The 12,177-nt window shown below is 39.4% G+C and overlaps 2 protein-coding genes across 5 annotated transcripts in view; one reads left to right on the forward strand and one right to left on the reverse strand.

Moving 5' to 3' along the window:
• Positions 1–12,177, forward strand: part of LOC109567901 (ankyrin repeat domain-containing protein 26-like) — a 117,979-nt gene that overhangs the window by 73,655 nt on the left and 32,147 nt on the right. Inside the window, exons 11-15 of the mRNA XM_070802004.1 lie at positions 456–523; positions 3,014–3,047; positions 4,166–4,235; positions 7,211–7,271; positions 7,364–7,560. Coding sequence (XP_070658105.1) covers positions 456–523; positions 3,014–3,047; positions 4,166–4,235; positions 7,211–7,271; positions 7,364–7,560 — 430 coding nt within the window. The remainder of the gene's footprint in view (positions 1–455; positions 524–3,013; positions 3,048–4,165; positions 4,236–7,210; positions 7,272–7,363; positions 7,561–12,177) is intronic.
• LOC109568002 (uncharacterized) overlaps positions 1–12,177 on the reverse strand; it is a 62,312-nt gene that overhangs the window by 916 nt on the left and 49,219 nt on the right. The window contains exon 6 of one of the 4 annotated variants that reach the window (XM_070802002.1): positions 3,756–3,922. The exons of the other annotated variants lie outside the window; for them this stretch is intronic. Coding sequence (XP_070658103.1) covers positions 3,756–3,922 — 167 coding nt within the window. The remainder of the gene's footprint in view (positions 1–3,755; positions 3,923–12,177) is intronic. 4 annotated transcript variants of the gene reach the window in all.

Genomic DNA, 12,177 nt, shown 5'->3' on the forward strand with positions numbered 1-12,177 from the left:
CAAGAACAAATTATTCCATTCTGCAAGCATTTTGGGGATATATTATCCCATTAAATCCTCTTAATCCCCTTGTGAAATAAGGCAGTAAGATCCCAGTTGTGTAGAGGAAGACTTTGAACTCAAGAGAAGCAACTTTTCTAGAAACAAAGAGCGGTTGGTTACAGAACTAGGATTTGCAAGTTTGAAAGAGTTTTCATATGCCAAGCTAAATCTAGTTAATCTTCTGAGCTATATTGCCCTCAGTTCATGACTACTTCATCTTCCTTTTCTTTCTCCTTTAAATACATACTAAGTAAAACTTTGTAGAACTTAGAAACTTGAAATGTATGGAACAATTGTAGTTTTGATATTATCGCTGACATTGTCTGTCTGAAATAATCTAAGAATTTAACATATTTTGTAGTTGTTTTTCATATTAGTGTTAAAATATTATTTATCACATTTTTAACACATAGCATTTGCGAACTGATCTCTGAATATAAAGAAAAAAGGCCTAAAACTACTCCCAAAAAAAGCAACCCAGGTACGTCATCTGATAATAATGAATTACTCTTGGTGATTCTACCATAGATAAAGTAGGAGTGAGGAAGTTTCAATAATGAAAGAACTATGATAAAATTAGTGTAAAATGCACGTGTATTTTATTTTTAAATTAATTTCTTAATAGTCTAGTATTCAGAATTGTTAAAGAAGTTAATTGTAGGTAATTTAACATCAGAGACAGTATTGTCTGAAAAGAATTCCATGTATTTAATCACAGCCGCTAAAATCCTGTATTAGATTTTTGTGTAAATTAGAAAAAATGTTTGTTAGTATGATATATATTTCATCTATAATCATATTATAACAAATTGGACTTCTTATAAAAGTGGAACTTTAACTTTTACAAATAGTTTGCATTTAGTGAATGAATAGTTATTAGTTACTGTGTAGTGATTAGTCTCATTAAAAAAGTTACCATCATTTAAACTGGGAACCTCAACAATCCCTTCCTGGTAGGATAAGAAATGATAAACAGTAAGAACTGCAATGCTGAGCCAGTGTGCAGCGTACCAGGAAGAGATTACTTTCGAAAGATACCTTGGAATAGTACAGATCAGAAAAGCAATGCCTAGTTGAGAACCACCGGTTATTTTGCCTATTGTACCAACAAGGTCTCTATTACCACCTTTATTCCTCACAGATCCAAAAAGAGTGAGATAGGTTGGCTTCATTAGAACCAGATGTTTCCTTCTGTGTGTTGGATGATTGTCACGATAGTATAGTTTTGTAAGCACAACATGTTCTGTTGCCATTCTTTAAAAGATTATCATAATAGATTTTCAAATAGATCAACTTGGGACTCTGCAGATTCTAATAAAAGACCCAAAACACTTCACATTAGCAAAAACACCACTATGTCCCCTTGATGTGGCATCTAGCACATTGTACAAGCTGTCTGAGAACACCTTTAAACTTAGTAGACCTCTAATCAAAAGGGGCTTCCCAGATGGCTCAGTAATAAAGAATCTGCCTGGCAATGCCTGAGATACTGGTTTGATCCCTGGATCGGGAAGATCCCCTGGAGAAGGAAATGGCAACCCACTCCAGTATTCTTGCCTGGGAAATCCCATGGACAGAAGAGCCTGGTGAGCTACAGTCCATTGGGTCGCAAAGAGTTGGACACGACTCAGTGACTGAACAACAACAACATCCATCAAAGAACTTCTGTAGGTTAGAGAAGATACAGAGATGACATAGAGTCTTGGTCTTCGATATGCTCAGAACAGAATAGAGTTGTCCCTGGTTACTTTCTATAGTTTTCTAAACAGACTTTTCAAGGAAATCATTCTTATTTATTTGCTCATTTGTTCACTGAAGAGATAACTATCAAGTGTCTTTTACGTACCAAGCATTGTTCTGATGTTACAGGGTGCAAACATTTAAAAATCACTGCCCCTGCCCTCCAGGCTTGAGCTTGGAGGACCCCTCTCCCTCCATGTGAGTCATCCCTCCAGCATCAGATCATGATGACACATGTGAAATGTTGTCCAACAGCACCAGAGTCTGTAGCTCCTTCCATCCTTCCCTTCCTCCCCTTATTCATCAGCTTAGGATCTGATGATGAATGCCTTCCAAGCTGAAAAAGCATTTCTATCAACATTTGCCATATAATGGGCAGGATTGATATAATGATATATCCCTCAGTAGAACAGAGCACTGTTTAGACCATCCTGCTCTAGGTGGTCCAGATACCCTTGAACAATGGAAGGAAATAGTCTCAAGAGAGTGTACTTTTCACATGTATTAGTACGTATACACATATATTTAAAACAGTAAGAAGTTCCGCTTGTGTGTACCCTACTGCCTGCTCACCACAAGTCTAGTCCTCATCCCCACCACCCAGCTGACCCCCTTCACCCATTTGCCCTCCCCCACCTCCCTTTCAAGAGATCATCCTTTCTAAATCTGGAATCACTACATCTCTCATACTTCTCTTACATCTGGAAAGAGGGCCAGGAAGACTTTGTTTCCTATGTTTTCCCACGCTCTGAAGTTCAGTGCCTGTGGACCAAGCTTCCCTGTGAGAGGGCGTTTTCATCCTGAACTGAAGAGCCAGAGAATTTGTGTTGTGTCCCAGCAAGACACCTGTTCCTCTGTTCACTGCTCCAGGCAATGGAAGTCCAGGAACACTGTGCTGTTTAAGCGTGCTCTTGTCAGCTTATCGTACTGATTCTATTAATGGTGCAGTATCATTTTCTGTCAGTCTCCAGGAGTTTGGTTAGGATTATGGTCATTGTAAACAGCAGTTCTTCCTTCTTTCTTTCTGTTCTACATTTGATGACTATAAGGAGAGCAATGGTTCTTCGGTATTAGTGGCCCATGAGGATAATACGATCACTACTCCCTCTAGTGTGGTCTCCAGGTGTGGTCCCAAAGGAATACTTTTAAACAAAACATCAGTCTTGAGGTTTTAATCGTCTGTATTTTTCTTTTGTTGATTTAAAATGTGTCTTACTTTTTTCTTTAATAGCGGCTAAGAGTTCTAAAGAAGACTCTTTAAGCAGGTAGGATTTAACGAATTTTTTAAAATTGTACGTGTTACTAAGAGAACACACAGAGAAGAGAAGCTAATGTTTGTTGAGTGTTCTACTCTGGGTTAGAGACTGCATTATGTGCTTAACATTTGTGACCTCATAGAGTCATCAGAACAGCTTTGTAAAGTAACTGCGTCCTATTTTACGTAATTAGGCAACTGGTTTGGGGAGGTTGATGAATGAACCATGATTCCATGGTTAAAATGAGTTGACCTATGATTTGACAGCTGGCCTGCCTGGCTCCAACATCCACTCTCCTGTCCCTCAGCAGAGATTGAGAAGTACCCGTGTAGCATATAAGTGAAACATATAAATTATTTCTTTGACTTGTGTCCATTTTAAGTTTTAGACATTGCGGGGAACTCCTGTATTCCTTTACAGTGAAGGGGAGGAATGGGGCCTTCTCCATAAGTGATTTCCCTGCTGAAGGACCAAGACTGCCATTTTTGATGGACACAGTTTAGGCTCTGAACCAGGGACAGACAATGGAGAAGGAGCAGTATGTCCTTCTGCTTTAAGTCACCAGGTTTATTGCAGTTTGGGCAAACAAAAGTTACGTCAGTCCATCAGTTAGATTTTCAGTTCAGCTATTAGGACTTGGTGAAAACATATTATTTTCAGGCTCTGCCAATATATTGGCTGTCAGTCTTTATTATGGAAACTAAGAATGAGTCTTACCTAGATATGTCCTAGGTTGGGAGAGATGGAAGCAGAAATAGGTAACTAAAATCTCTTTTGGAGACTTCTCTGGGGGTGCAGTGGTTAAGATGGTTAGTAAGACTTCTCCTTCCAATGCAGGTGGTATGGGTTCAATCTCTGGTAGGAGGAGCTGAGATCCCACATGCCTTGGGGTCAAAAAGCCAAAACATAAAACAGAAGCAACATGGCAACAAATTCAATAAAGACTTTTAAAATGGTCCACATCAAAATATCTTTCAAAAAATGTTTTAAAACAGAGGCCAAATTTTAATTATGTCAAGAAACTTCGTTTACTACATAGATAGCCAAACTTTCACTTGCTTCTTTTTTTTTTTTTTTTCATTTAGAGAAATGAACTCACTCATTTTCATTGTGTTTATGCTCTAAAGGTTTTCCAACAAACCTGGTGTGGATTCATGGCCTACATCAGATGATGACGTCTTAGGTTCTGAAACCAAGGTAAAGTGGTCTCTTGTGAAATTAGTTTTCATGCTCTGAATTCAGTTTCATGTAGTGTTTACTCTTAAATTCAGCAATGGTGTCCCTCTCACTGTTTTATGTTTGTAATGGAAAGTTCTTCAGGGCAAACTATTTTATAAAAATATGACTAGTTGATTTTTTTTTTTATTTTTAACTTTGCTAAATACTGAAGGTGGGGTGAAGAGAACAATGGGCTGGAAAATATAGAGTGACAGGAAAATTGTATTGGGAAAAGCTTTCCCACAGTGAAGGAAATATGAATTTTGGTCAAGGATAGAGTCTTACTGTGAATTTTAAACCATAAGGACATGACTTTTGCAACACTCATAGTGATGTCTTTAGTGGATATAATTACTTATTTTAATAATCATGGAATCTTCCTGGAGCCTTTCAGTTCCAAAACTATATAGCATATATCATCTACTTGCCCCCCCCCGACTACCCACCACCCCTGGACACTTTATTTTGGTTTCTTGGCATTGGCAACCCTCTCCAGTACTCTTGCCTGGAAAATTCCATGGACACAGGAGCCTGGTAGGCTGCAGTCCATGGGGTGGCAAAGAGTCGGACACGACTGAGTGACTTCACTTTCACTTTTCACTTTCATGCATTGGAGAAGGAAATAGCGACCCACTCCAGTGTTCTTGCCTGGAGAATCCTAGGGACGGGGGAGCCTGGTGGGCTGCCGTCTATGGGGTCGCACAGAGTCGGACACGACTGAAGCGACATAGCAGCAGCAGCAGCAGAGTTGTTAGGAGGGCCTTTTTTTTTTTTTTTTTTTTTTCTTTCTCTGTTTCTGTCTTGGCTCTGCATTAAGACTAAAATAAAAGTTGAAGTTACAGAGATTTAGAAATTAAAATTCTGTTTCTCCAAAATCCATATTATAAAGGGATTCCACTGTGTTTTCTCAAGCATTCCATTAAGAGTATATTCACAACTCTTCATCTCATTGAAGAATGCATGTTTGCCTAAAATAATAGCCAGCTATAGAAGCGGCTTCCCTTCCTTGTGGCTCAGACAGTAAAGAATCTGCCTACAATGCAGGAGATCTGGGTTCAATCCCTGGGTTGGGAAGATCCCCTGGAGAAGGAAACAGCTACCCACTCCAGTATTCTGGCCTGGAAAATTCCATGGACCATATAGTCCATGGGGTTGCAAAAAGTCGGACACCACTGAGCAACTTTCACTTCATAGAAGCAGAGACTTTTAATAACCGTAAGATAAAACTTACAACTTGAGATTTTTTTTTCTATTGTAGTTTTAAAAAAACCTACTCCAAGTTCTTGTGTCACATTCTAAAACTTCAGATTTCAGACATTTTGTATTACTGTGATTGAAGTATTCATCTTATAGCCCCGTATCAGTGTAAGCTAGTGGAGTTCAGGAAACAATTGTGCATCTCCTGGAGCATGTAGCATAGGTCTCGAGTGTAAGAATCATGTTAATAGTTTTTGAATGTGAATAAATGAAGAGAGAAATGGTATCCTATATAATGTTACAGGTAATATAGTTCAGTTGAGTTATGTTGAGGAAGGAGGTCCTGCATAACAAGGAAATAAATAAGAAATACGTGAAAAGTAAAAGGTTATAGTATTTTTTTCAGTGTCCACCAACTGTGAGATGAGAATTTTAGGTTAAAATTTTTGACCTTTTTAGCCCCATCTTGTGTTCCATTAAATGTTTCTTTTCAAGCCATACATTCTCCTCAGAATTTTGATTACCAGTTCTTTTTCCCAGTAAATAGTTAGGAATATTTCTTAATCAATTTTTCTCTCTCTCAAGTAATACTTTACAACATTCAGGTAGTGATAGATGACCATGTGTGGCTAAGCAAATGACATTTTTTATAGTGGCAAAATTCAACTCTAATATGGTAGTATTTATAAACAAAAAGTTTTAGAGTAATACTGACCGCTATACTAGGGATATATTATGAACAAAAGCCTCTGTCTTAAATATATGCTTTATATACAATGTATGTTGATATTTTCATAAAATTTGAAGAACAATATAGATGCATAATTTATATATTAATAAAAGCATATAAAACAGAGGCTTTGTTCATAGTATATCCTTAAGAATACTGATATATTACTGATCTATTGTATATGAATTTTAAATATATGTGTTTTTCCACAAACCTTATTATACTTATTTTTTTTCCTTAAGTTTGTACTTGACTAGGAACGTCTCTCTCTTTGCTTTCTTTTCCTCCCCCACCTCTTTTTTTTTTTTTTTTTTTTTACTGTTAACCTAATTTTTCCTTGCAGAATACTTTTCTTCAGTGTCTGTTCTTTCAGTCCATCTCTCTGTGCCTCTATTGTGAACATGTTTGATTATGGCTTTCTGTTTAGTGTGTTTGTGGCTTTCATTCACGATCATTTCCCTACAGGTTTACTCTTGGTTTTTTTTTCCCTTTTTCTTTGAAAGAACCAAATTGGAACAATCATTTGTCTTTAGTTGTTTAACAAACAGAATAGAAGTAGCTTATACTGTTTGTGCTTGTAACCTATCTAAATAAGGTTCTACTAAAATCTAAACTTTCATATTTCCCTTCCCAAGTGATAATTCATGCATATAGAAATCATGCAAGCATATGTCAAAGTATAGCAATTAATTTAAATGTCTTAGTTTTTCATTAGTACTCTAAACTGCCAGGGATAAATTTTTTTTCTAGAACATTTTGGTAGAGAAATAACCTAGTGGGTGTCATAGTATTTGTACAGCAGTCAATTAGGGGTAAGGAGAGGAACATCTGGGGTTTCTGATGTCATCTGTCATAATGCTTACCCTATGAGAAGGTTAGTCAGTGGCAGAACTGGGTTTTGAATCCACATCTGAATGACTCCAGAGCCTGTGTTCTTTGTGTTAGATCATATAGTAATGGGGGAGGTTATAATTCTTTTATTCAAGTTGATACTTGTTATTCATCAAGCTCTTATTTTCTTCTCCAGAAGAAACCAAAACCAAACTTAGCAAAGCTAATGAAGGCTTTTCAGCAATCCAAGAGAAACCGTAAGTTATTTGAAGACTGTCCTCCTGGTGTTATTCACTGATTTGAAATGACACAGGTTCTCATGTACTCTCCCCTGTTTTCACTGTATTAGAAACAGAACATGGCATTGTGAGACGAGAGAGTACCAACTTCTCTGAGAACAATAATTCTGATAGTGAAATTGAAGATGTGGTTGAAACCCTTCCCAAACCATCACCTGGAGTCCAGGGCTTCTCTCATCCTGCCTTCCCAAGGCCTGATCCTCTTCAAAAACCACTCAAGACTCTAGCAGGCCTTGGTCTTGCAAAGGTAAGTTGTTTTGTTTTTAACTCTTTTTTCCCCTGTACTTTTTTACACACCATTCCCTTGATCCTTATGATGACAAAAAGCATCCCACCGCAGAAATGGAAGACTTCAAAGTCATGATACAAAATGATGTGATAATAAGAGCAATATATCTGCATGATTCAGATTTATAAATGTTGCCATACTAAGTATGCCATTATGAAAGAAAAAAAATTACAAAGCAATTAGGAAAAACAGCTAGATGAATATGAAGACGGGGAGGGGGATGAAGGAGAAGAATTCATTTAAGAAGGATAAGATGAATACGAGACGAGACAGAGGAGGCGGTCCTAAGATGGCAGAGGAATAGGACAGGGAGACCACTTTCTCCCCCACAAATTCATCAAAAGAACATTTGAACGCTGAGTAAATTCCACAAAACAATTTCTGAATGCCGGCAGAGGACATCAGGCACCCAGGAAAGCAGCCCATTGTCTTCAAAAGGAGGAAGGAAAAAATATAAAAGATAAAAAGAGAGACAAAAGAGGTAGGGATGGAGCTCCATCCCGGGAAGGGAGTCTTAAAAAAGCGAGAAGGTTCCAAACACGAGGAAGCACTCTCACTGCCGAGTCTGTGGCGAGCCTTGGAACCGCAGAGGGCAACATAACCAGGAGGAAAAATAAATTAATAATTAAAACCCACAGATTACGTGCCCAACGGTAACTCCCCCAGCGGAGAAGCAGCGCAGACGCCTGCATCCTCCACTAGCAAGCGGGGGCTGGGCAGGGAGGCGTGGGCTGCATTGCTTAGAGTAAGGACTGGGCCTGAATGCCCCGAGGGCAATCTGAGGGAACTAACTTAGGCTAGCAAACCAGACTGTGGGAGAGCTACCACGCGAAAACCCCTAACCTAAGACACCACCAGGCCCACTCACAGAACAAAGGACTGAGCATAGCTAGCCGGCTGCAGGCCAACCCATCCCCTGCCTCCAGTGACAGGCAGGCAAAGGCAGCCAGAGCTGGAAGGGGGCAATCGCGGCCCCAAAGAGGCATTATCTACCAAACTGCAAGCAGGCTTCGTTGCTAACCAAGACTTCTTGGGATTCTGGACGGTCAACATCCGCCTGAGAAGGTGCACCGGTTGTACACCCAGAAAACCCAACGGCAGGGACGGGGGAGGCAATAAATCGCAGCAACCACACTCACCAAACATCTCATCACCTGAGCTGCTCGGACCTGGGAAGTGCACAAAACGCAGGCCCAACGGAGTCTGCACCTCTGAGGACTACCCGAGCGCCTGAACCTGAGCAGCTTAAACTTGGGAGGTGCAGGAAGCCAAGGGCCGGCCTCGGACGGTTCCTGGCAGAGCAACCTGGAGCCTGAGCAGTGTGGGCAGGGAGGGCACACGCGCCGTGAGCAGGGGCAGGCCCAGTGTGGCTGAGGCACTGCAAGCACACGCCAGTGTTATTTGTTTGCAGCGTCCCTCCCTCCCCACAGTGCGACTGAACAAGTGAGCCTAAAAAAAGTGTCCACCACCACCCCCCTTGTGTCAGGGCCGAAATCAGACACTGAAGAGACCAGCAAACAGAAGAAGCTAAAACAGAGGGAACCTCCTTGGAAGTGACAGGTGCAATAGACTAAAACCCTGTCGTTAGTACCGACTACATAGGGAGGGGCCTATAGGTCTTGAGAAATATAAGCTGGATCAAGGAACTATCTGAAAATGAACTGACCCCACACTGCCCACAACAACACCAGAGAAAGTCCTAGATATATTTTTACTATTTTTATTATCATTCTTTAATTTTTTTAATTTAAAAAAATTTTTAAGTCCTCTATTACTCCTTTAATTTTCATTTTTATAACCTACTATTACTTTGCAAAAAAAGAGAGAGAGAAAGAGACCCTATTTTTAAAGCAAATTTCATATATATATATTTTATACTTTTTGTACTTTTTTTCTTTAATATTGAATTTTTGAAAATCCAACCTCTACTCTAGATTTTTAATCTTTGCTTTTTGGTATTTGTTATCAATTTTGTACCTTTAAGAACCCAATCTTCAGTACCCACATTTACTTGTGAGCAAGATTACTGTCTTGACCGCTCTCTCCCACTTTGGACTCTCCTTTTTCTCCACCAAGTTGCCTCTATCTCCTCCATCCCCCTTCTCTTCTCTACCCAACAGTGTGGATCTCTTTGTGTGTGCCAGATGGTGGAGAACACTTAGGGAACTGATTACTGGCTGGATCTGTCTCCCTCCTTTTGATTCCCCCTTTTATCCTCCTGGACACCTCTGTCTCCTTCCTCCCTCGTCTCCATGTAACTCTGTGAACCTCTCTGGATGTCCCTCACTGTGGAGAAACTTTTCATCTTTAACTTAGATGTTTTATCAACGGTGCTGTATAGATGGAGAAGTCTTGAGGCTATTGTAAAAATAAGACTGAAAACCAGAAGCAGGAGGCTTAAGTCCAAATCCTGAGAACACCAGAGAACTCCTGACCCCAGGGAACATTAATTGACAGGAGCTCATCAAATGCCTCCATACCTACACTGTAACCAAGCACCACCCAAGGGCCAACAAGTTCCAGAGAAAGACATACCACGCAAATTCTCCAGCAACACAGGAACATAGCCCTGAGCTTCAATATACAATACAGGCTGCCCAAAGTCACTCTAAACCCACTGACATCTCATAACTCATTACTGGACACTTCATTGCACTCCAGAGAGAAGAAATCCAGCTCCACCCACCAGAACACCAACATAAGCTTCCCTAACCAGGAAACCTTGACAAGCCACCCGTACAACCCCACCGACAGCGAGGAAACTCCACAATAAAGAGAACTCCACAAACTGCCAGAATAGAGAAAGGCTACCCCAAACGCAGAAATATAAACAAGATGAAGAGACAGAGGAATACCCAGCAGGTAAAGGAACAGGATAAATGCCCACCAAACCAAACAAAAGAGGAAGAGATAGGGAATCTACCTGATAAAGAATTCCAAATAATGATAGTGAAAATGATCCAAAATCTTGAAAACAAAATGGAATCACAGATAAATAGCCTGGAGACAAGGATTGAGAAGATGCAAGAAAGGTTTAACAAAGATCTATAAGAAATAAAAAAGAGTCAATATATAATGAATAATGCAATAAATGATATCAAAAACACTCTGGAGCGAACAAATAGCAGAATAACGGAGTCAGAAGATAGGATTAGTGAGATAGAAGACAGAATGGTAGAAATAAATGAATCCAAGAGGAAAAAAGAAAAACGAATTAAAAGAAATGAGGACAATCTCAGAGACCTCTGGAACAATGTTAAATGCCCCAAAATTCGAATCATAGGAGTCCCAGAAGAAGAAGACAAAAAGAAAGGCCATGAGAAAATACTTGAAGAGATAATAGTTGAAAACTTCCCTAAAATGGGGAAGGAAATAATCACCCAAGTCCAAGAAACCCAGAGAGTCCCAAACAGGATAAACCCAAGTCGAAACACCCCAAGATACATCCTAATCAAATTAACAAAGATCAAACACAAAGAACAAATATTAAAAGCAGCAAGGGAAAAACAACAAATAACACACAAGGGGATTCCCATAAGGATAACAGCTGATCTTTCAATAGAAACTCTTCAGGCCAGGAGGGAATGGCAGGACATACTTAAAGTGATGCAAGGCAATAAGCTACAGCCCAGACTACTGTACCCAGCAAGGATCTCATTCAAATATGAAGGAGAAACCAAAAGCGTTACAGACAAGCAAAAGCTGAGAGAATTCAGCACCACCAAACCAGCTCTCCAACAAATACTAAAGGCCATTCTCTAGACAGGAAACACAAAAAGGGAGTGTAAACTCTAACCCAGAACAATAAAGTAAATGGCAACGGGATCATACTATCAATAGTTACCTTAAACGTAAATGGGTTGAATGCCCCAACCAAAAGACAAAGACTGGCTGAATGGATACAAAAACAAGACCCCTATATATGTTGTCTACAAGAGACCCACCTCAAAACGAGGGACACATACAGACTGAAAGTGAAGGGCTGGAAAAAGTTATTCCACACAAATAGAGACCAAAAGAAAGCAGGAGTAGCAATACTCATATCAGATAAAATAGACTTTAAAATAAAGGCTGAGAAAAGAGACAAAGAAGGACATTACATAATGATCAAAGGATCACTCCAAGAAGAAGGTATAACAATTATAAATATATATGCACCCAACATAGGACCACTGCAATATGTAAGACAAATGCTAACAAGTATGAAAGGGGAAATTAACAATAACACAATAATAGTGGGAGACTTTAATACCCCACTCACACCTATGGATAGATCAACTAAACAGAAAATTAACAAGGAAACACAAATTTTAAATGATACAATAGACCAGTTAGACCTAGTTGATATCTATAGGACATTTCACCCCAAAACAATGAATTTCACCTTTTTCTCAAGCACACACGGAACCTTCTCCAGGATAGATCACATCCTGGGCCATAAATCTAGCCTTGGTAAATTCAAAAAAATTGAAATCATTCCAAGCATCTTTTCTGACCACAATGCAGTAAGATTAGATGTCAATTACAGGAGAAAAACTATTAAAAATTCCAACATATGAAGGCTGAACAACACGC

This window comes from Bos indicus, chromosome 13, assembly GCF_029378745.1.
Source record: "Bos indicus isolate NIAB-ARS_2022 breed Sahiwal x Tharparkar chromosome 13, NIAB-ARS_B.indTharparkar_mat_pri_1.0, whole genome shotgun sequence".
NCBI lineage: Eukaryota > Metazoa > Chordata > Mammalia > Artiodactyla > Bovidae > Bos > Bos indicus.